General features: G+C 36.6%; 4 protein-coding genes across 10 annotated transcripts; 1 reads left to right on the forward strand and 3 right to left on the reverse strand.

The window, feature by feature from the left end:
• Window positions 1–274: 274 nt before the first annotated feature.
• Window positions 275–13,191, reverse strand: LOC145214641 (guanine nucleotide exchange factor DBS-like). Of its 6 annotated transcripts, XM_080083203.1 has the most exons (27): window positions 12,595–13,191; window positions 12,417–12,507; window positions 9,141–9,351; window positions 8,892–8,982; window positions 8,631–8,750; window positions 8,444–8,560; window positions 8,239–8,388; window positions 8,031–8,170; window positions 7,805–7,907; window positions 7,238–7,372; window positions 6,931–7,122; window positions 6,530–6,724; window positions 5,766–5,981; window positions 5,629–5,655; window positions 5,465–5,556; window positions 5,210–5,276; window positions 4,648–4,833; window positions 4,049–4,237; window positions 3,450–3,572; window positions 3,161–3,264; window positions 2,694–2,862; window positions 2,121–2,316; window positions 1,478–1,674; window positions 1,325–1,406; window positions 1,059–1,111; window positions 883–987; window positions 275–599 (listed from the first exon to the last, which is right to left on the reverse strand). In XM_080083203.1, exons 1-27 carry the CDS (start codon window positions 12,598–12,600, stop codon window positions 501–503), a joined length of 3,456 nt encoding a protein of 1,151 aa, XP_079939329.1. In that variant the 5' UTR covers window positions 12,601–13,191; the 3' UTR covers window positions 275–500. The 6 variants fall into 6 exon arrangements, with proteins under 6 accessions (XP_079939329.1, XP_079939325.1, XP_079939326.1 ...); XM_080083199.1 differs by lacking the exons at window positions 12,417–12,507; window positions 12,595–13,191 and adding an exon at window positions 9,639–10,449 and having other exon boundaries at window positions 1,478–1,671; XM_080083200.1 differs by lacking the exons at window positions 12,417–12,507; window positions 12,595–13,191 and adding an exon at window positions 9,639–10,448 and having other exon boundaries at window positions 8,637–8,750.
• Window positions 13,192–13,514: 323 nt separating this feature from the next.
• On the reverse strand, window positions 13,515–14,777 carry LOC145214645 (small ribosomal subunit protein uS17m-like). The gene is made up of 3 exons (XM_080083210.1): window positions 14,570–14,777; window positions 14,312–14,499; window positions 13,515–14,155 (listed from the first exon to the last, which is right to left on the reverse strand). The coding sequence occupies exons 1-3, from the start codon at window positions 14,687–14,689 to the stop codon at window positions 13,990–13,992; spliced, it is 474 nt and encodes a 157-aa protein (XP_079939336.1). The 5' UTR covers window positions 14,690–14,777; the 3' UTR covers window positions 13,515–13,989.
• Window positions 14,778–15,167: 390 nt separating this feature from the next.
• Window positions 15,168–16,406, forward strand: LOC145214646 (zinc finger HIT domain-containing protein 3-like). Its single transcript, XM_080083211.1, has one exon. The coding sequence runs from the start codon at window positions 15,229–15,231 to the stop codon at window positions 15,646–15,648; it is 420 nt and encodes a 139-aa protein (XP_079939337.1). The 5' UTR covers window positions 15,168–15,228; the 3' UTR covers window positions 15,649–16,406.
• On the reverse strand, window positions 16,247–22,490 carry LOC145214644 (SH3 domain-binding protein 5-like). 2 transcript variants are annotated; one of them, XM_080083208.1, is made up of 8 exons: window positions 22,248–22,490; window positions 21,568–21,905; window positions 20,881–21,021; window positions 20,187–20,363; window positions 19,861–19,989; window positions 19,642–19,803; window positions 17,896–18,069; window positions 16,247–17,519 (listed from the first exon to the last, which is right to left on the reverse strand). In XM_080083208.1, exons 1-8 carry the CDS (start codon window positions 22,354–22,356, stop codon window positions 17,109–17,111), a joined length of 1,641 nt encoding a protein of 546 aa, XP_079939334.1. In that variant the 5' UTR covers window positions 22,357–22,490; the 3' UTR covers window positions 16,247–17,108. The 2 variants fall into 2 exon arrangements, with proteins under 2 accessions (XP_079939334.1, XP_079939335.1); XM_080083209.1 differs by lacking the exon at window positions 20,881–21,021 and having other exon boundaries at window positions 22,248–22,488.
• Between the last annotated feature and the right edge of the window lie 1,698 nt (window positions 22,491–24,188).

Here is a 24,188-nt window from a genome sequence, read left to right on the forward strand (position 1 = left end):
AGAATCAAATACGAATTATACTTGTAGTTAAGCATATTTGGTAAGAAACAAAGCAAATCACTTTGTGTGATGAACATGTGCGGCCCTCGATCCAATTTTGACATTTATAATTGGCCCTACAGTAGCAAAGGTTGCCCACCCCTGACGTAAAGAATTCCTTACGGAAGGCACAACTTCTGCAATTTAAACTTATTGGTCTTATTCTTTGCAAAAAGCCTCACTCCAATTAATTAACGTAATAATGATTCGTCGACATTTCGCACAGCACAAAAAACTTGTTCGTCACAGTTTTATTTTTGAAGAGTTGGAACCGCAATAACACAGTTGCAAGTTAAATAGGAAAAACCCCAAATTCAGTCAGTACGAAAGGCGCGCGCAGCGAGAAAACAACGAAAGGAAATTTCAACCCGGCATTTCATGGGACTGGAATATTGCACGAAAATAAAACGCAAACTGAAGGAATACTGCACTGGCGCAGATGGGCGGGGCGGGGGTGTGTCTCACGGCAGAGCATCCACTGACGTAAAGCTTTCGAACGATGACGCGTCACTGACGGAGGTCACGTGATTGCTGGATGTCCACGTGTCACTTTCGTCACCCTGTGTTGGGAATAAAGGTTAAAAACTAATTGTAACTGTCTATGAACTATTTTGGTAAAACTTAAAAACTGACAACACTAAGCACATGCCTAAAATGTAACTTGACCAAAAACATTATGTCCATACGGCTTGTATGTGATCAATACATTCCCATTATTTTTCTATTTAGGATACACATTTTTGTCTGGGGCAACTCGCTACTTTTAAACCATGTATTTAATTCCCTGATTAGTTAAAATGGCCACAATCCTACTCCCGTAAATATGTGTGTAGTTTAAAATACCTTTCCGTCTTCCGCCGTCTCAATGAGATCCTCACCCACCATACGAGAATCCAGTTGACCGTTTGATAACGTTGGCCGGTCTTTTAGGAATTCTGTTGTGAAGTCCTTCATAGAACCGAAAAGTTGTTGAGAATATGCGAGTTTTTTGTTGCCAGCACACATTATATTGTACTTACGTTTTCGACAACTATTGACGGTTTCAGATGCTCAGGTGAAGGAATTCGTTCAGCTACAAAAAATGCTGTCGGTTAAAGGACTTTATAAACTATACTTTCGCGAAGAAAAAAACAAGCCACAGAAAAACATGTATTGAGTACTCCATAAGCTGCACGTCCATTTTAAAAACATTTGTGGTTTGTAAGCTTTTTTGGTAGTTTACCTCTAGGCCTACTCTTTACACCAAAGGGTCAAACCAAATTGATACAGTTCACAAAAAACTTACTTTTCTGAGAGTTATTTTGCGTTACGGCGGAAGTTTCGTTTTTCTTCTGCGCTGAAGAATTGGTGACCACATCCATGTTTTTCTGCAATACACAATATCAATGTAACAAAAACACCACACATTTTACAACCCTGTACCGCAAACGGGTCTTACCCGTCTTAAAATTTTGTCTTTGCCTTTGCCCATCGAAGCAGAGCGAGTTAGGGACGAAGCTTTTTTCTTTAAAGTCTCCTTAGCCGAACTGGTCGACGACGATTTGCTTTTCGTTTTCGCGTGATCTTCGGTTCCATCAGGAGTTTTCGATTTTTTGGTGCTCTGGTTTCGTTTCACCTTTCCAGGGACTTTTTCTTCTTCACCAAACAAAGAAGACAGTTTAAAACCAACTTTTAGTGACATATTCACATATCTTACATCGATCACTATACAAAAACAACTTTTAAAAATATACGTCCCAAGAAAGTTTGCATTGAAATTTATAAATTTATTCAATACCCTGATTTTATACCAAATGTGTTCACTAGAAATTACAAAATACTTCGGATTTTTCTTTTAGTGTAACTAAAAAAGTTTGTTTTGTGTACTGTGCGTTTACAGCTAGGTGAACGAGGTTAAAAAGTAAAGTTACAGGGGTCAGCTGAAGATACCTATCCACAACGTATGTAAATTAAAAAATGTTTGAACCACTTCTGTTTGGCCTAACGTGAAAGACAAAACGGTATCAAACCCCAAAAAATACAAAACTAGAACGGTAATATAACAATACATATCCCTTTCATGGAAGGAACATTACACTCACCTGGTTTACGTGGTTCAGGCGGGGTGGTGGTGCTCTTAGGTTGGCATGACAATGCTTTCTTTACCTCGCGCACCCACTCTTGCTTAATTGAAGCGGTTGGTGCAGCAAGGGTATAGACGTCCTCCCTGCCGTGATACCAAATTTCGAACTTTCTCGGGTCTGCTTTGATGTTTTCGGTCACACCGACCGCATTCATCTATGTTGAAAAAAACATGGTTTCAAGCCGTTTTGTAAATAAGTCGAACAGCGCCATTCTCAAAGCGGGTTGCAAGGCAAGTTATTACATAGTTGCTTAATAACAATAAACAATTGTAGCAATCGTGTTTTATCAGCTGATAAGACAGGTTACGTCGAAATATGCTGATAATATGAAGATTGATTGTTCATTGATTGCCCAATGTCAAAAGTCACCGTTTTTTAGTATGGGTATTTTTCTAAATCTGTTTAAATTTAGGTCAAGTCCGTTTAACACTATTGGTTAACTTTGTCATTGCAACGCAGTTAGAAAGCTAAAGAAACATCTGGGATGAAATTAACGTCCCAAAGCTACTTTTCGCTTACTTTTATATTTACCTGTAAGGAATGTTTAAAGAGGTACACTTGTCCCTTCGTGCCATTTGATTGGCTGCTGGTTGAAGAGGGGACTGTATTTGATGAATCACTTTCCAATGACTCAGCAGTTTGTTGTTTACAAAATAAAAACTCTTTCTCGTACAGGAAAAGATGTCGGTGCATGGCTTTGCTGTAATTGAAACACAAATATATAATTTAATGAAAAAGTCATGACAACGAACAATTAACATGATGACGTAATGGAAGTGCACTTAGTTAAGAGAAAGTAAAGTTGGAAAAGGTCATTGGGAAATTTCCCCACTTTCGGTCACGCCGATTTCTGACTGGGAAAAGTTTGTCATCGATTTTTTTTTCATTAGTCGTAACGTCTGCAAAGGCGGCGGGAAATTACCAGGAAAACTCCTTTATGTGGTTTAGGATGAAAGGAAACATTTACTCATATTTGTAATTACAATAAACTAGTTTACCTGAAACGAGGTCTCGTAAGCGACTTCACACCAGCTTTCTTGTGGTCAACTTGAACGGAAAATGATCCCTGCATCAGCAGTTTGCCGAGATTGTCAACTTCTCGCTGTCAATACGAAAAAAATACGTTCATTTCTTGCCGTTAAATTCTCCCAATTGACAAAATACGTTTACATTGACACTATGAGAGCAATTTCTCTAACACTATTGCGGCTAATTGTATTTTTTCAGTTTTACTATCATTTACATAACATTTTGAATTGACTTAGTTTAAAAACAAAATGTAAGTACCGGGAAGCCAACTATAGCGATTTGGTGCATGCTGTCGTTCACGGATTTCAGTATTTCCAGCATGGACTGGATTGCTTGTTTGAGCTCATCACTGTCTTTCGATGTGGTGTGTTTCAGCATTTGCTGCAGACAAAACGGTTTTGGTTTATTGGTTGAAAGAATTTCTTTGGTTCGATGCTTGAGAGGCTCTCTATAGTTAACCTATTGTCCTCGGCTTTTATTTATGGCTAGTTGTTGAAGCCAACCTTGTCTTAGCTTCTGCTCGATTTCGACAAAGCAAAAAAACACCCGAATTATATTTTGCGCTCTTTGGGATGTTGAAAAGGAGAATATTGTATTTAATGAAAATAAAGTTGCTGTAACCATTTGTAGTCGCTTTTGTACATTGGACGGCAGTTTAAGCCAAACCATATAGTAAATGTATATGAGCAGCTTTGTACGTTTGATCTTTCGCAACCAAACAAATATTTTGACTGGACTCGAGATTTTAGACAAAAGCTGTGTAAATGAATCGATCATATGACACAGCCGTGTGGTTGTTATGATGAAATACAATATGGAATAGTTGCATGTTTGAAAATAAAATTATGTGAGCTAACCTGCAGTAGCAGTTGGTACTTGGTAAGTCTCTGTATAGGTTTCAGTAGGTAAGCGCCAAGTGACAAACGGTGACCCAACTTTTTCTGGCAGTGAAGAAAGAACGGGTGATGGTCGCCCACCCTTGTACGCAGTTGTTCCGATTTAATGCTGTTTTGACAGTAGTCCCGGTATATGTGAAATTGCTCCTTCTAAAATTGCACAGTTGTTGTTGACTATGTTGGGTGATAAATAGGTTTTGCTGAAGCGGAAAAGATTGTACATGTCTACGATTTGCAAGTCTTGTAAAACTATCAATTATTGCTACAAAAGCGCAGTTACTATTCGAACTCCGATAACGATTAAGGCCAACAAATTATATGACTGTTAAAGCTGGAATAGGTTCTTTAGTTTCCATCGCGCAGAGCCTTGTAGCAAATAAATATTTAGACTTCGTGAAATATATTTTTCTATTTGAATTAGTATTTTTTTATTTTAATAAAACAACAATAACATATTTGAGCGATTTTTGTATCTTGCACAATATAATACACAAAAGTTTGTTATTACAGTATTGGCTCTGGAGATTACAAGTTCAAGATAGTTTATATTAAGAACATACTTGTTGTATAAAGCATTTTCCTATCTTAGTCGGCGTATCCTTGCTTTCCAATAAATCGGTTAGAAAAACATTTCCATGAAAATTGAAAATATCTTCCATATTTCCGAGCAAAATCCGTGTTTTTCCTTTAAGTTCTTCAGGCACAGGGTAATCGGGATCCTGTGCATCGATGGCTTTACCGTAACCCTATGGTAATAAATATTTTTGTTGTTTTGTTATCAATCCCTCTATATTTAGTCCAAATCGGATCTCATTTTGTGTTGTAAACAAAGTTGAGTTGAGACATACGACAATTCAAACCTAGTCAGCTTATTGACTTGATTTTCCAGGAAATAAGAATAAAATAAAGCTTTGTCAGTTATGCTCAAACCGTTATTGTTCTTCCCGTCAAATCCATGACTTCAAGCATCGACATTCATTACAACATTCTATTTTACATGGGTTTAGCAAAAAATGAAAATAACTTTAGAAACGTAAAAACTCGTTGTAACTATTTGTGTCATTCAGCTAAGTTCGTTAAAAGTTGCCAGTAGTCAATCGCATTTCACAAAAATCGCCTTACCTCAACTATACTCTCTAGTTCGGCAACGTAAACCTTCTCCGTATGTAGTAGTTCATTCATCACATGTCTAAAAAAATAAAGAGTAGTTGAATTGAATTTAAGTAGAAAATCTTAAAATTGACTGGAAACTTTTGGGGTGTGAAGGGGGCGTGACTAAAGGGGCAAAACCCAGGAAAAGATAAATTTTACTGCTTTATCCAACATGAGCTTTTATTCAATCTGGACATCAGGTGGATTGATTACTTTGTTACTTACTGCTGCTTGACCGTGTGACTTTCTGGGTGTGGCGGGGGCGTGTCCTCGGGAACTCGGTTTGTGTGAACAGGTGAAGCTCCATGGTTAAGGATCTGTAAAGTATTTTTGGATAAATGCATGGCACGGTTGTTGGAAGTTGTGTTGTTGTTTTTTTGGTAACTTACTTTGCTTTTTGGGCGTTTTTTACTGATCTGGCCAAAGTAAGCATGAAAAGATACAATGTGGTAAAAAAATGTTAAAAACACATCCAAAGCATTATCAACATAAGTTTTATTACAGTTAAAAAGAAACTTTTCCTTACCAGTGAGTTTCGTTTTGTTTGCTTTTCTTCAGATTGGTTTGGTTTTGGTGAAACTCGTGCACTTTGTTGCACTTCCTTAACAACTTTTTTCGATGGCTCTACAAGTTGTACAGGTCTGTCACCATGACGAGTGGTAATTTTCTTCAAACTTGACTTTCGCTTTTCACACAACTGAGTGACTTCTTCAAATCGGTGAAGCAGAGACTCAAACATGCCCTAACAGTAAAGATGTCAAATTATTAAACCTTTTGAAATTTAAAAGCAGTAAAGAATATTTTTTGCTAAGATGATTATCAGTTGGTATTTCAGGCAGTTTTTTAAAAGGTTGTGTGCATGTTTTTTGTCTGTTAGTTTAACTTTTATCATTGGTATACAACATTCGACTGAATTGTGCTTATTATTTTTTAAACATCAGTTGTTCCATTTCCAATGCAGTAAAACCTTTTTCGTGTAATTGAATTTGAACAAAAATAAATCAAAAAAAATCTGCACAGAAGGCAACTGACATATATCTGATGAAATAAAATTATCAACCCATTAAGGCATTGCAAATTAGAACACAATTGCCACTTTTTAGGGTCTGGCTTTCGGTGGTTTAATTGTTTTTTTCTTTATCAAATTCAAGAACAACCATTAATAATTAATGTACAGAAGGGAGCACTGGCAAAGTCAGCAAACTCATTAATAATTTATCACACAACATATGGTGTGGATCGAAACACTCTGAGGTAACATGAAAAAATTATGCTAAAACAACACCAGACCTCGAATTCCGGGCACCATGCTGCATCAAATTCAGTTTTTAAATCATTATGTTGTTTTCCTGAGTATGGACTGCCTTCTTCTTTAAAGAATCGCTGAAGATCGTTAAGAGCTTGCTCTGCACCATCAACGCTTGTTGTTTTTTCAACCAACTGGCCCGCCAGGATGCTCATGCCTTGCTCACACCATTCACTCCACTGAAATGTTTACATATTTTAGTATCACAACAAATATGCACCCTTTATGTTCTAATTTAGTAGGAAAAAAAATTTAATCTTTCTTCTTTCCCCCACAAAGAAATAAATAAGTTTTAGCCAAGCTTTTAAACATGTGGAGTCAATACCTATATTAAATCCTATTGTAACAAAGTCTCGAAATAAATTGTTTCAAATCATTCGCATACTTTGTTTCTTTCCAAAATGAAGATAAGGGACTGGTGAAGGCACTTCTCACGTTGCGCAAATAATTTAACAAGTTGTGTTCCCACTGACTGTAGTTCATCCTTCTTCGGACCAATACTATCCACTGCATAATGCTCATCACCTAACAATGTTTCACCACTTGCCACCACTGTTGCATTGCGATTGAGAAGATTCTGGAAAATATTTAATTTTTGATGTGTATTTTTGTTTGCAGAAATGCTTACTATGTTTCAGTAGGTTTAATAAATAGCTTTTTAACAAGGAAACTGTATGGATGGCAGCGGCTACCTTTAAATTGTTTTGCTTTGTTTCTAATTCTGTCATCATAGCTTCAATCCATTCAACACTGCTTCCAACATTCTGTGTTTGCTCCTCGATCCATTGTAAATTGCCTTCAAGTGATCCTCGAAGATCCCGATAATCCTGTTAAGGACAATAGCAAAGTTTTCAGTCTGGTGCAAATTGGTTCTGCCATGCACTTGCTTTTAAATGAAATTGCATGCTTAACTACATTCATTGCCATTGATCTTTAATTTCAATTGTCCATGTTATTTTGGTCTTGCAAATTTCCAGAAAGCTTAGTATAAAAAACTGTTATGAAGCCACATTTTTCATTGTCAAACTGTGTTTACACACTTGAGGCAATGTTCATAGACTTTGCCCGAACTTGTATAGATAACTTTCTTTGGGAGGTATATAAACTGCACTGCAAACAAAACAGGGCAAGTAACGTGACAAAAATGTAATTGCCATGTAAATATATCTTTAATTTTAAGACTTTCTGTGTTTACATTCAGGGTTGAGCTTAGTGTTTAATGTAAAGCTTGTGAATGAAAAGCTAACATATGTACGTGCCTGTTCAAATTGACGAAGTTGTAGACATTGCTTCAGTTTAGTAACATGCCTTTCCCAGAATTTTTCAAATGCAACATCCGTTTCTTCAATTAGGGATAGAAAACTGGTAACACATCAAACATAACAGTTATCATTTTGATTTTGTCCATCAATCAAAAGTTGTCAAAACCTTGTGATTATCACTAGCTTTTCAAACTGATTATGACTGAAGTCATTTTTATTGTACCTTTTTAGTGCATCCATTAGGGATGACTTTAAAAAGTCCGACTCATTGTGCATAGAGTCGGCAATTATGCTTCCACCACATGAAGATGTGACATTGACTCGTAATGCAACAGCTTCTTTCATCAGATTTTCAATTTGTTGCTGCAATCAATATTTTGCATTGATGTAATAATAGAATATTCAAAGGTCACGTTTTTAAAACCACACACCTTTAGGGATGTTGTCTTGGAGTTTTGAACGTGCAGCAAAGATTCTGTTGAACTGATATCATTGGGCATTTCAGTTTCTGCTAGTTCTGTTCCATATTTTATCAGTGATTCACTGAAGCTTATAGCATCACCAGTAAAGCTTTCAATCATCTGTAAAAACATGCACTATTAGATTCTGTTATACAGTAGTTCAATAGTAACATACCATTCTGTTTTTAATGAACGTTTGATGATCATATTGAAAACTGCCACCAAATTCAGCTGGTAATTGACTAGGATTGATATAGTTGTACAGTTCATCCAATCCAGACAGCATGGTCACCTAAATCAAAAGAACATTTCTGTTTTTGCTGATGGGGATCATGTAAAAGTTAGGTGAATTTAAAACCTACCGGTACCTTCATGGAAAGTTCATCACGTTGCCATCGAAACCCAATATCTGACATCGCACCTTGAAGAAAGCCGATTGGTCTAAGTACAAGCACCATTCGAATAAACCCAGGAAAATAACTCTAAAAACAAATATACATAAACTTAAATCTTAAACATAGATTACATAATAATGCAAAGTACAATGTTTTGAACGACTTGTGTTCATACTGCATCTGTATAGTATTTTCAAACATGGATTAAAATTTAGAATAAATACTCACAGCAAATCTTTGTAGTGTAGCACGCAAAGCTGACCATTTTTCTTTTCTTCTGTCAATAAGCAGCACAAATCCCACATCGGCTATGCATGCACTAAAAAACATTGAAGCAAAACTTTTTAACAATTTGTTAAAGGGAAAATGCAAACATTTCCAAACAATAAAATTGTCACAACTATTGAACTACAATATTACTGTCATATTTATGTTGTCTTAGACTTAGCCTATATCACAATAAATCAATTAGCATACCTGACAATAGTCGTCAAATATAAAATAACACTGTTAAAATCTTCATTGGTAACATCGCGCAGTTGTGGGTAATGTGGCAGACATATGATTGGTGCTTCAGAAACATCTCGACCACCATGCATAAAGGCATAACAACATGAAAGTTGATGAGACAATTTTTGTGCTGAAATTTCAGGTGAACTTGGAAGTGCAGAGGGGAAAGTGAGTGATTCTAAACAGAAACAAAATGTTTACTGTAAACACAATATAAAATACATTACTATAAAAACAATATATTTGCCCATGTTTGCAATTTTTGAAACCTTTGCTTTTAATAAAACAGGTGTAAGCTGTAATTGGCTCTGTTGCTTATCAAATTACATCTACAACATATGAACACTATTTTTAGCCAAAATAGATCTTGTAGATTTCTGTTGCTTAAAACAAAATGAAAAAGTGTTCATTTCTACTAATAACGTATTGATGTCAGTTGAATGTTTTAAAAAGTGTGATCAATACCCAGGGAATCTGACAAAGAACTTGTTGGCGAGAGTACTTGTCGCCCGTTGGCAAAGCTTTGTAACGCTGTGCAGCATTGCAGAAACGTGTAATACGACAACATTTCATCCGGCAATTTTCTACTTTCAGTCGGGGTCGCATGAAATCCGCTAGATTCGGACAAATCCCTTGTGTTTGACCAATAATCGCCGTTTTCCGCATTAAGACCCTCCGCTTCAAAGCTACTGGTTTCCGAATTCTCTTCTTCAAAAACATCGTCGCACGCGGCATCCATCGGAGAAAAATCGATAGCATTGCGTCTGTTTGTCAAAATGGGTTTTAAACAGCGGCCCACACTATCCCTGTCCAACGATTTCAATGCATTCAAAAAACATGGTCTTCCGACATCTCCAATATCATTGTATGACTTCGATCGTTCCCTGGCTGCAAATGCTGTTCCCAGGATAGTTTGAAAATCTGGACAAGAGTTGCTTTGCATTGGCGTCCCTTTGGTTGCTGCGGAAACGCAACGCGACGCAACGTGCTTCGTTTCTGTGACGTCATAATCCATCATGCTCACGCTGTGTTGTGACGCATGTTGTAAACCATTGTTGTAAGCATCATTCATTGAAATCGCTAACCGATCTATTGGCGGTGTTTGCTTTGTAAAAATAATCCATGCAGTCGCATTTTTCAGACTAGTCCATTATCAAGTCCATCTCTACTTTCGATTTATTGAGTCCCTGTAGTGTGACAACGAAACCGTCAAAGGGCATCAGTCAAAATCAACTTCGATTCTCGAAATCATAACGGCACTAACGGGACTTAAACCGTTAATTGTCATTAATAATTAAAGTGAATCATAATCTCTAAAAACAGCCCAGTGTGACGCACGAAAATCGCTGACTTTCGAAACGCATTACGGCTGTTCTAAATAGCTTAAAAAGCAATTCTAGATTTACGCTAAATCGTCTGACTTGTGCTATATGTTTACTTGAAATTTGTTTCACTGACCAGTATTGGGGCGGGTAAAGAATGCTGTGCAATTCATTGCGCGTGTCAAATTTCATATCGTTCACGGTCTCGTATTACCAAAGTTGGCCCCGTACAAGGCAACTAATGAAATGCCAGAATAAAAACTACAAAAGAATCAAATTTACAAACAAAGCTTAATTGAATTAGGCTATAAGATAATTAACAACAAATAGCCACACTGACCACGAAACATAGCAGCGATCAAACACAGAACAACCTTGTATGGCACTGCGTTGAACTCTTGTTATTACACACTTGATGACCTGCCAATTCTGTTTGCCTGGTATTACGTTGCCTGCTGCTTAAAATCAATACAACAGCACGGTAATTGGAAATAAACGATTGCAATTAGTCTCAGTAACCGATCTATCTGGGTCGAAAATGGAAAGAACGATCGCTATAAAGAATTGATTTTGAGCAGTGCGAAAATCGGTGAACCTTGTGTCACGCTACATTGGCTGGAATTTTTTGATCTTCCAAGTTAAAATTTCAGCACGAAACAAGTTTGCCTTTTCACGAACCACTAATCATGCCTTCCTGCCAATAAAAGTGTTCTCTGCTATAATGTCAACTGAAATTTTGACATGTTTCAACTTTTTCTGGTTATGACTGATGTTTAAAACGTCACAACTCATACATAACCCCTGTTAACTTTATGCTTAGTTGCGTAACTCAATCACCTATCTAAAAATAATAACCAAATTCGAAATGTCATTTGATAGACATTAAAGCGAAATTAAAATGTAACAAGCCAAAGAGAATGCCTATCTGACTGTTACAATAGTCTTTTGCACTTCAAATACTACTGGTTTTGCCAGACTTGCGAAGAATCCCTTTTGATAGTTGTTGAATTGATTTCCACCCACCAATTGTGAAAGTTACGTCACAAAAATGCCAACAAGTGCTTTCAAGGTCACAAAACTTTCGCTCGAAAGGACAATTCAACACACAAGGCAAACTGCGTGGGTGGCTTCCCTACCTGAAACAGTTTGTTCACTTGGCTCATCGCTGTAGGATTAAACCCTTTCGGTCAATTGAAGAACAAACAAGTCGAGGTGGATTGTGTATCCATGCGCTTAGCGTTCGAGAACGCTTCGGTACACGTTGTGGGCACAATGCACGACGGGGCACTCAGCGTGAAGTTTTTTCTGTTTGAAATCCACATGACAGCGGGTGTCTTAATTTGTGTAAGGTGGTTAAAGTTAAAGACGTTTCTACTGCGCGCCATTTTGAAGCCGTCCAATAAGCGTGGCGCCTGTACACGCACCATCCATTATCGTAATCATAATTAAAATTACCTTTACGTATACTCTATCCTGTCACTTTAACGCGAACTGTTAACTAGCCATCGATCTTTCTCAAAACTAGTTACTGCTTTTAGGCTAAACAAACTCATATACATTGGTATGATATATATATGACTCAGGCACCGTTGAACTGTTTTGCCCCCTAGCATCGATAAACAGTCTACTCAGAGCTGATGTCCTAATGCGGTTAATTGCAGTTGGTCCTGTGACCTCGTGAATTATTGGCCGGCGAAGTAAACCCGATTATTTTTCGGGCAACAAGTGATTGGTGACGATTCGACACGCTCTGCCGTTTGCTAATCGATCAAGCGCAATAAAAGCCCGATGCTGGGCAATCAGCAAACAAGGACAAGCAAGTGCAAATGTTGCTGGCACAGTCACAAAAAAACGGGTCTGTTTGCTCAAAAATGCGTTTTGCAGTAGGCTATATAACGTCATAGATATAATGTTTACTCACCATATTTTCGGCGTACGGCCTTTACAGTCTTCACCATTTCCCCATTAGCTTCGTCTTGCCAACTGTCGCTGACCCGAATTCGATATTTGGTCTGTACACAAAGCGCAACAATATATACGTCGTCATAAATAAATATCAAAAATAGTAGACTAGACTTCAAAGTCCACATATATCTTACCTCCATTTTGCCGTTGCCTGTTCACTTATCATTGGTCGCTATTTTGTGGTCACACAATTGGAAATATTCTCGAAAAGCAGTAAAACGTAATAACACAACCAAAACCTATGCTACATGATGCCAATTCAAGCTTCGAATATCAATAAAAAAGTGCTTTGTCGGTTTCACTTGATCGCATGAACGAGTCTTATCATAACACATATACACTATAGCCTCCCACTTTTTCCCTCAAGAGCACACTCAGAAAGAATTTCATGCGTCACCGTTACGCGGTTTCAACATCTGTCGACCGGGACAAGGCAACAAGCCGGTGCTGGGTTCTCAACTAAATTAGGTCGAGTCTCTGGGCTGCCGCTGGTCACTGCCACGAATAGCGTTCTCTCATAAATTTAACACTGTACATGGAGTCTGGTGCACGACTTCAAACGCACGAGTTTTGATGCTAGTAGAGTTTTAATTATTTATGCATTGCTGGCGTCTGCTGTTTTTAAGCGTGCCCTGATCCTTAGGTGTGCAAGAGGCCTTGTAGCGAAAAGTTTTGTTGACCCATCTGAATGTATTCGCATACTTTGGGCAATACTGCTTATAAACAGTATTCGCGCAATCTACAAGGACAATAAGTTGATTGGTGCCAAGAAGCGCCTGTATGACAGACATAATTTTGTTTTGATGGATTGTTTTAAATTTAATTGGTTATGTTTAGTTTGTGCAGGACGCCACAAATTAACATATCGAAAAATAACTGGTTATGGTATCAGCAGTCAGCTTCTAATTTTTTCACTATCTGCATTTCAAATCTTAGATCGGGAGAAACCACGTTTTGCAATAGCTGTTATACGACACTTAAGTGGTATTGCGTGTTTAAAACTAAAACGCTCGTTTTGTGTGATGGCTTGACTATGAAAATAAGAAACAAATCGCAAAATTGTCAAAACATCTATATTTCCATTTTATAGGTAATAGCCACAAGCTTCGGTTCCTTGCAATTTCATCCGTTTGGTGGCGTGACGAGTCGTAACCACACTGACAAACAACTGAATACTGCCACGTGTGGCGTTTGTGGGTTCCGGGTGTAAACACTTATCAGAAAACTTTTCAAGACATTGGCCATATATACTAAAATCAACAAATACACAAACTGGTGCTCAACATTATGCATTGTTCATTGCCAGATATTATGAACACAACGTTTTTAAGACAGTAGGAAAACTGAATTTTTAACCTGTAAAATTCAACATAAACAAGCTTGAATAAACCAAACTTCCATATACTTCCATAGAAAAGTTTATCCTTGGGGTAATGTTTAATGTCATAAGCCAAAACATTCCTTCTTCAATTCAGAACTGTTCCAATGAACATAACTAGGGCTATAGCACACACAGTGGTGGGATTCAATCAACCTTTTTTCAAATTCTTCTGACTTTCACCAAGGAATTCCTTTCTCGAAAGATCTTTTTCTTTAATTTCATACAAATGTCTTGGAGTAAATTCATAGTCTTTTGCACTTTGACTTAGTTCATGTAAAGTATCTTCATCCAATGGTTTTGCATCATAAAGATATCTAAAAAATATGCTCACATTATTTCAAAAAATATGACCCATTCTTGTAAACAAGATGCAAAGATTTGGTCCATATCGCTTCAACAAAATAGTAAACATATCAACGTGACACAGTGTTCCTACAATATAATGAAAAAAATAATAATAAATATCATACTCGTCTCTGTGAACACGCAAACCAGTAATGGGGTCAACAACTGCACCAACAGGAAAAACAATTTCCTTAATTGTGTGAGTTTCAAACTTGAATTCAGGATCATTAAACTTTTTCAAAAGCACAAGATCTCCAGGTCTAGATTTCCCACTCTGATCATGGACATCAAGGGTGTGGGTTTCACGAATATACTGAAAATGGAAAAAAAGTTACAGCTGGTTTTAACAATATAAACTGCAGTGCTATACAAATCCAACGTACCACCAACAGTATTTCATTTAATCTGTTCAGCGCAACTTGAACGCGAGCACGGTTGGGTAAAGGTTTGTAAACAACTTTCCCAAATGCCAGAGCCAAATTTATAAACTTTGATTTGTCCATACCACCCTCTACTTCTACACAAAAACACTAGATTGCACAGATTATAACTGAAAGCATGAACGATTTGTTGACAGTGTTTCCGTAAACTTACGCAGATCGTCTCCAATATTTACAAAACAAAGAATTTGAATATTTTTCTCTCTTCAAATTTAATTTTATTTAGTACTAGTAAAGGGCTGGTTTAAAATCATGTGTGACTTGGTAAGTTTTATTTCATTTTAAATAATATTTCACATGCTTAAAAATATACTTTGCTTAAAATTCGCATGAGTGCAAGGGATACTGCAGGAACGCACGTTTTTGTTTTGATTTGTTTTCGACGTATAGAAGGTGGAGTTAGATTTGTGTGTAGTGTATACAGTATACTGACTACTGTTTGTTTGCTGTCTTTAACTGGTCTGACTATTACTGTTAAATGTTGCACTCGGGAATAATATTGGGTTACAGGGTATAACTTTATTTTAAAGCAACAATGTATGTATATTTTAAACTTGTACGCATTGTTTAGATCAATAAGGATAAAAACTTTTAATTAGATCATGAAAACCCAAGATCTGTGTCATATCTGCAAGGCTGTTATTCACAAATACAAATGTCCTACGTGTCTGTCCCTGTATTGCTCTGTTGCCTGCTTTAAAGACCATCAAACTGAATGTACAAAAAAACCTACTGAAACAGAAGAGAAAGTTCTACCTCAACCTGAAAGTCCTGATTTGGAAGAAGATAATTTGCTGACTGTAGAGAAATTGCAAAATTTGCGAACTTCTAAAAATCTTGTTCAGATCTTAAAAAATCCACATCTAAGAACATTGATCAAAGCTCTTGACGAAGATGAAAATAAACGAACCATGCTTGACAGTCTAATGCATGAACCCATATTTTTGGAATTTGCTGACACTTGTTTATCACTAGTGCACCCTGCAAATAAGGTGGATATCGGCCCAAGTGAAATTTCATGATATATTGAGCATTTTTTGGCGTTGATGTTTTGCATACCATTTTTTTTTGGGTTGCACTCGAAAAAGTTTGCCCCAAAGGCATTAGGTTGTGATGCCTTGGCCCCTATCACTTTTGTAAGCAAATTTTTGGGCCACATTGGTCCTGCATGCCAGAGATCTCGTCGGGAACTGCCATGTTCTGCAGACTGGGATCTTAAAAACACAACTAATGACAAGTTGATTACAGTATCTTTTACATGTCACAATTTTTCCTCCACATATACAACCCAAACTTTTTTATGAAATTACAAGAATGATTCTTTTTGGCCCTATTATTATAGACACGGGGTAAATACTGCTGAACAGTAGCATTTTACTATTGCCTAAAATTACAGTGCACATGTGGAACTGTTGGCTGGCCTGAGCCCAAAGTTTTTCAAAAAATCTGGAACTAGCACAGCATTTTGGTTTACTGAAGTGAAATAAATATGAAACAAGTTTGCCCCTGTGTGAAGTTAAATCCAAATCAGATTATATTGGATGGCTTGATCCAATTTTTAGATCTGTGCTCATGGTTTGCTGTACTACACACATCAAACTGTTCATTTAGACGCACATGTTAATGTATAGATAGTGTATTTAGGAGCATATACAAATATATTTAATAACTGAACACTTGGCAAGTCTATCCAGTATCTCTTAGGGATGTGCCTTTCATCGCCTTTTGTCTTTTTGTGAGTTGTCAACTAAATTACAATAAAATGATTAATTGGTGTGAATTGCATTTGACCTTAGCTTAATGAAAAGAACATCCCTGTAAATGAGCATTGTGGTTTGAGGAGATGTATAGATAGGAAATAAACTATGTGTAATGAGTAAATAAGACTACAACAACATGCATATGACATAACACCACTTTGTGTAATAAGCATAGGTAGTTGACGAAATGGGAAGACATTTGTCTGGCAAGATATCCAGGAAGACTGGGTTGTGTAGGGATAACAAACAAGTTGTGGGTGATATGGAACTATTAGCTGTAAAACACACAAATGTACAGTAGAAAAGGCACCCATCACTAAATGGTATGTTGTATACAAGAATATTTTGCACAGTGTGGTAATTTTCAACGCTACATATGTTGAAAGAAAATTACTGCTGTAATACAAGACTGCAAAGATGAATTAGCCTAGAGATGTGGAAAGCGGCAATATATATAATGCAAAATCCATCTTCATTTAAAAGCAATTGTGTAACAGTAAATGTAATTTTGATCATAACCATGTAAAAAGCCTCTGAAAAACACAAGGAATGTTAGTAACTCTGGCTTAATGATAAGTGCAGAGACAAGAAAATAAAGGACAGTTCCCTACAAGCTAAAACAAAACAAAATGCTGTTGTGAATTCTAAACAGTCACTGTAAAAGTCATATAACACAAGCTTTCAGTCACCAAGCTAAAATATAGCAAATTTTGCAGTCTGCATTAAAAATCTTGAATGTAACCATTGTCGTCTTCACTGTCATAATTGCTTCCTGAGTCTGAATGGATCTCACTTAAATACAGTAAATCATATGGGCTGTAGTGCAGTTTGGTTTTTCTTGAAGTCCCCAAATCACCTGACATTTCATCACTATTTGCCTTTGAGTTTCCATCTGGTATCGACTCTTTTTCCAGAAACTCCAAAGCTGGCTTGGGAAGTGTTTCTCCAGCAGCACTGGGTAGCCCCAATGGATTTTCAGCACCAACGCCCATTCCTCTTTCTGAGAGAGATTTAATTGCTTTTGATGGTTTTGTTTCACTGCCAGACTTTCGCAGTCTTGTGAGAAAGTGGCTGTAATTTTGTCTAGCTTCCAGGAGTCGCAATTCCAATATATTCAACTTCTTGGTAACAGCCTGCAACAAATGAATGGGTGTAAAATAGTTTCATAAAAAAATAATAATCCATTATTGTGATAAGAGTTGCTCTACTTTGTTTAGGACATTTAATGTTAAAGCCTGCAACTTTGTCAGATAGCATCAAAACTGACAGAAGTTTGATAGTGAAACTAACACCCCAATAGATGTAAAAAGTGAAATGCTTTATTGTTCAAACAGTTCGGCAAATGCTCATGTCATCATCAGTGATATGAAGGGATACATCACCTGTTCTTAGTCCATCAAAGATTGATGTAAAAAGTGTGAATTTGTTGCCCAAAAATGATAGACAAAAAAGGGCGAGCACAACAATTTCAATCAATTTAAAGAAGTTTGTTTTTAAAACGAGTCGTACCTCAAGTTTAGCCTGAAACTCCTTTTGTATTTCGAAGTAAGGTTTTGATTTGATAACACTTCTCTGTAGCTTTGTCTGTAAGTCTGTTTTCTTATCCTCGGCAGACTGAAAAGCTTTGGCAGCTTTCATGTGTTCTTGGTGAACCCTGTTCTTCTCTTTAGAAGCATCATTCACCTACAAACACAAAGTTGTTTTGTTTTACTTAAATTTAGCTTTCACATGCATTCATACGGAAAAATTTTGGTACGGTAAAGCATTATTACACTAGAAAGGTGGCTTTCTGATATACTTCCATTTTATATATTCTATACGATTTACCAATTTACTATACACATCATTCGATCTACACATATGATTGTTTTTGCAAGCAAAAACTAATGGGTCCCCACACGCGCGTTTGTGCGGATTTATGGTAAACAAACGTCCTGGTTATTTTTAGATTCTTAAGAAAAAACTTTGACAATAGCCCAACTTTAAAAGTTTTGCCCGTATTCTTTTTGCATCATTATTGTCATATAATTACAAAAAACAGTAAATAAGTAAGGGAAAAATACTTTTAATTTAATCTCATGCTTTGACCTTGATATTGTCGTTCAAGGTCAGTTTTTAAACACAATTTTTCACAACTGAAAATGTGCTTGATAAGTTAAAAAAACGACATAGCATAGCTGCGCAAAAACAGCTGATTTCTAATCACAGACACGACTGTCTTGACTGTCTCGTAAAACGTCCCGTCCGGACGTCAAGCTGAGCACTCCCGCTGCATTCACCCGCCTTAATCGTAAACAAGTGAATTACTCCCTTGAGAGTTGAGACTTCTATCTGACTGACAGTGTACACATGTTATGGACTATTTGGCCGATTATGGCAAAATTTTAAATACTGAACGAATAACCTACTGCAAACAATTGTTTAACATTTCAGCACATTAGGGCTTGTATGTTTGCCTAAAACTTATTATTTGGGGGTTTAAGGGGTAAAATAGGCGAATCCAATAAAAAATTACAAAATTCTTTAGAATACCTTAAATTGCACCCACCAACAAAGCATGAAACCCTCAGATTATGTACTTGGGTCAGTACAGCCATTTTAATTTTTTTCGTTTTGGGGGCCTGTGGGTGAACCGCTGGGTCATTTGGGGTCAAACTTTAGGAGGATCAAATTTGGATTAATAACTAACATCTGTGTAAATTTGAATAAATTTAAAGCACTCTTTCTTGACCAAGCGCATTTAACAAACCAGCGTTAGACAGAAATGAATATTTGGGGGTTTAAGGGGTGAATCGAAAAAAAGATACAAAATTCTTTGAAATACCTTATATTACACTAAACAACAAAGCATATCACTCAGAGATGCTGTACTTTAGTAAGTATACCCGTTTTTTTAAAAATACGTTTTGGGGGCCTGTGGGTGAACCGCTGGGTTATTCGGGGTCAAACTTCAGGAGGATCAAATTTGGATTAATATGTAACATCTGTCCAAATTTTAATAAGTTTGGAGCACTCTTTATTGACCAAACGCGTTTAACAAACCAGCGTTAGACAGAAAAAAGAAAAAAAAATACGGACAAAAACAATATATATGTGTCCCCTTCAGGGAAGGGGACCCATAATGAAGTTTTAAATAGTCATGAATCATGATATATTTTACATACATAAGATGTACCCATAAAATGTACATTTTTTATAATTCCTATCCGTGCCTAACTATGTAAGTTTTTAATAATTGTGTCAAATCCTTTGTACCTTTAGGTTGGCCTGGTTTAACATTTCCTGCCAGGTTGGGTCGAGTTTGTCACATGATGATATAACACGTTCCTCTGCCACCCGAACCATGTCACGGGCAGCCTTGTGCAAATTGACAGCACGCTTGTATTCCATGGCAGCTTGCTGAGTTGCAATCTGACACTGTAGAAAAATAAGCCATTTATATTGTGCCTTGTTTTGTTGGTTTTCCATATGTACCTTTTTGGCCTTTTTGACAGCTTCAAAATATGGCCTGGCCTTTCCAACACTGGAACCTAGCTGTCTTGACATTTCCTTTAGTTTGTGGGAATATGTAGTCATAAGGGAGCGATATTTTGCTCTTGTGGTCTGTTAAAATGTGCTATATATTACCTTCATGTTGTACAGCATTAGTGGAAAATAAAGGGATGTTTACATCACTGCCAGAAGAACATGTGATAGTTAGTGTTCAAGAGGAAGTTAGCCAACCAAAAACAATAAACAGTCATGCACTCATAACTACATGGTCATACAAAAGTCATTTAATGATCTGTTGTTTGACTTACATCCAATTGTACTTCAAGTTTTGTTATCTTGTCATGTGACTCCTGCACAAGGTCAAGGTCATTTTGGAGGTCACGAGTAGAGGCTGTGGTCATGGTGGAGCCAGCATTGCTGATTGCATCAAGGCTACTGTCCAGTGACGCTGTCCGGTGTAGTTTTGAGAAAAATGCCTCATTGTTCTAGAAATAGTTACAGAAACATTAAAACAATCATATCATATTCCATTGCAATATACGTACAACCATTAAATTAGTAATTTATCCCTTAAATTGAAAGTTGCAGGCCGACATAATGCACCATAATGCATAACTGTCATATTATCCTAATTTTTAAAAAAGCCCAAAAGAAATTACTGGAGAAAAAATGAATTGATGTTATTTGCATATTGTGAAGATTCAAAATGGTAAATGTCACCGATAGCTGAATCGATATCCACTGTCAGATAAGGGTACGCCTCAGGCACTAAACCAATTTTAAGTGCAATTTGAATGCCCTCAGAAAAACCACAGCATTACTGAAATACTTGTTCCACTGCTCATCATAATTTAAGTGGTTAAACTGGTTTCAAATGTAGTTTGTGCAAATGTCATGTACAAATATGCAGAAACCATGTCATGCAAAACAAAAACAACATTCCCAGGCAAAAGTAAATAAATTGCATTCCAAAAAAGATAACATTATTTTGTTATTACACACCAGTTGCTCTACATGACATGTTAAAGACTTTGGGATTGCCAATGGGTTATTTCTGCGCATGGGAAGTTTGGCATGGCGTTGCAATCTTGACTGCAGTTTATGACTTGACAAATGTGACATTGCCTTGTCATAATTAAACATCTATAGTAATAACAAAACAGTTTTTAAACTCGCATAACTTGCTTTCAACTGCTGAATTGAGTTTTACATGTCAATGATATGTGAACTTCAATGAAAACATATCAAAAGTATTAGTTTTTGTATTTCAGTATGTGTTAGTTAGAAGTATGATATAAGTTAATGTGCAGACGCTTAGCATATGTTAGCTTTAATGATTGCCTTGGGCCAAAATGATTGAGTTAATTAATTTTATTGCCTTTGCCCTCCTGAGACAATCTCTATTGATTATAAGTAGTAGCAATACAGAGTAAAGTACATACAAATCTTCCAAATGTATAGTCTTATCTATGAAATAATTAACACAGGAAGTAAATGATGAATGCAGCTTCTTGTTTGATTGTTTGAATATGGTTGCAAACCAGACACAAAAACACAAACAATCTCCCAAACTGCGTAAATCCACCACCAAACAATAGTAAATAGTGGTATCGCAGGTTTGAGCATAAATAATTAGTGTTTTTCCCAGATTAACAGAAAAACATACTTTGCATGTCAGTTTTAAACTACCTGTGAATGAAGAGAAGATATTTTTCCATCAACCAATGGTCCGTCAATATCATTTCTTGGAAGGTCTGGAGAAGAAGATGCTGAATTTCCTCCTTTATTGCTTGCTCCTGCACGCTCCGAAGCACCATCACTAACATCCAGATAACTTCTTCTTGAATCACGGTACTCCTGCAGTTCTAACAATACTCTAGTGTGATCAGATACAATTCCTCTTCTCTGCGAAACAAGTTCATCTACTTCCTGAGCGAGAAATAATCCCAATTTACTGCATAGATAAAGTTCCTTTTCTTTTCTTCGTAATTCCACTTCCAGTTCTTCTACTGATATCCCATGAAGTTCTGAATGTAAATCATTGTTCAAGATGACTACTAATTAAAACTGATTACCATTTTGTTTTACGACCAATGATCATTTGTATTTTTATAAAATCAAAACTGCCACGAAACAAAAGGGAAAAAAACACTAAAATACAGAATTGTGGAACAGAGGTAAGTTTTGTTCAGCAAAAATATAAAAATGGGATTTTGCTGTTGGGACTGGGAAACTATTTGTGTCTAAAATAGAAAGTCCCTCCGACACCAACCAGTGTAAAACTTACAACAAAACTATTTTTTATGACAGTTTTTAAAGCTAAAAATCATTCTTAATCGGAGACAAACGTAAATCTACAAAACCTTCACCTTTAAATAAATCCTCAACATCTTCATGGAATGAATTTGATTCTATACTTGCTGCTGGTTCCTCGTTGGGTGCTGGGCAGTCCCATAGAAATGTTGACCCATCTTCCATGATTTTATCTTTTTATGTTAATGTTAGGTTTTGTAATACATTGTTAAATGAATATTCTAGAATGTAGCTTGGTGATCCTATCAAGCTACAAGAATAATGGCTGGTTACCTTAAAAACAGTTCACCTTGCTATTAAAACCATTTTGAGATTAATGAAGAAATAAAAGTTGTATACTCCAGCAAACTAAAATCTTTAATATGATTGGTACACAACACATCATTTTGTTTTTAAACGGATGAAAATGTGCTCAACTAAATATTCTTTCCCAAACTGTTTTTGAAAATCTGCCTCTATAATTTGGGCAAAGTTTGTTTTAACAATACCAACTTTCGCTAACTCATTAATATCAATTTGTATTTTCAACTGACCCAGCGTAATGTTACGTTACGGTTGGCCTTAAGTTAACCATTAACGGTTAACTTAACTGCACAGTATGCTAGCAAAACAAGTTCCTAACCGATTACAACACTGATGGACTTGAGTTCGTAAGAACCAGTCATACCACAACAAAGTTGTACCTGGCAGTATTTACCCGCTATCACATTATAATTGCCTGCCTCAACTTTACCTAACTATCAATTCAATAATTTCAATCCAATCGAGTGAAGAGGTATTATCCGCCACTAGGCAATTTGTTACGTCACACAGTGCGATACGGCTCGTTGAACAACAGACCTTGAAGGAATGTGGGGAAATACAGATGACGTCAGATGACACCATGTAGGCACCTGTTTTCGGGCATGTTAATCTCTTCGGTAAGTTTGCCAACACATACTTTGTAAAGAAGACGAAATTTCCCGGTGTTGCGGGTGGGTCGTGAAGCAGAAAATTTACTTCTCAATTCGCAAAAAAACTAAAATGTCTCAGTTTGTACTCTTTTTGACAGTAGGCAACAAAATCTAGGAAAAATAGGCTTTAAAAACCAAGTTAACCAACCAGTTAAATTTTTTTCTTACTTAGGAAAAACAAGAATAAAGCAATTCTCAATCACTCCCTTTCCGTCTTTGGCAACGAACGAACCCTCACAAAACAATACAGGCTAACGTGCCTTTGTACGCACGTAACGTTTTATTGTCTGTCGTATTTACTATTTATATAATTATTGACGATGAATTTAGTATGTAGGCATCACAAAACGTCGCTTGACACCGATTTCCACCTGTAGCGGTCATCATGTTATTGTGTACAATGTTTACATTAACGGTTGCATTTTCGTGCAAAAGCGTTTCATAGAACGATGGGAAATGGATTTAAACTTCACTCTTCACAATAAGTTTTCAAAGATCTAACATTCCCGTTCGTTCAATAGCTAAGAAATATTAAGTCATTTTGCTCATTTAGAATGTTCTGCGCAAAATAAGGTATTTGCTCATCATTGCACATACAAATCCTCCTGTTTATACTGTCGTTTCCGGTTCAAGTTTAAAGTAGGACACAGCAGCTCGGTTAGAGAGCACTATGACTTTATAAAATTACATATTTGCCATAAAATACATTCTGTTACTAAAAGGAAAAAGGGTTAGTGTTGAACTCGACTACAAATAAGATGTTTTCCTTTCTATTTGAAAGGAGAGAGGTTTCTATGGCGAAATTTTTGAATGTGAAATTGTTGAAATTTATTGCTGTTAATTCGCCTACTCAAGAATACAAAAAAGAGACACTCTGTGTGGCTGTTAATCAGTCAGCTGTTATTGAGATGCAACGATCAGACTTACCAAACAATTTGTTATAAATATTATAGTTTACACTGCAGATGCCCTTTACACTGCAGCTGCCCTTTAAGGCGTCACCGAGGCAGGCTCAGTCACACACCCATATGCACCCAGCATTGC

The sequence above is a fragment of the Phallusia mammillata genome, chromosome 2, assembly GCF_965637545.1.
Source record: "Phallusia mammillata chromosome 2, kaPhaMamm4.hap1.1, whole genome shotgun sequence".
In the NCBI taxonomy this organism is placed as follows: Eukaryota; Metazoa; Chordata; class Ascidiacea; order Phlebobranchia; family Ascidiidae; genus Phallusia; species Phallusia mammillata.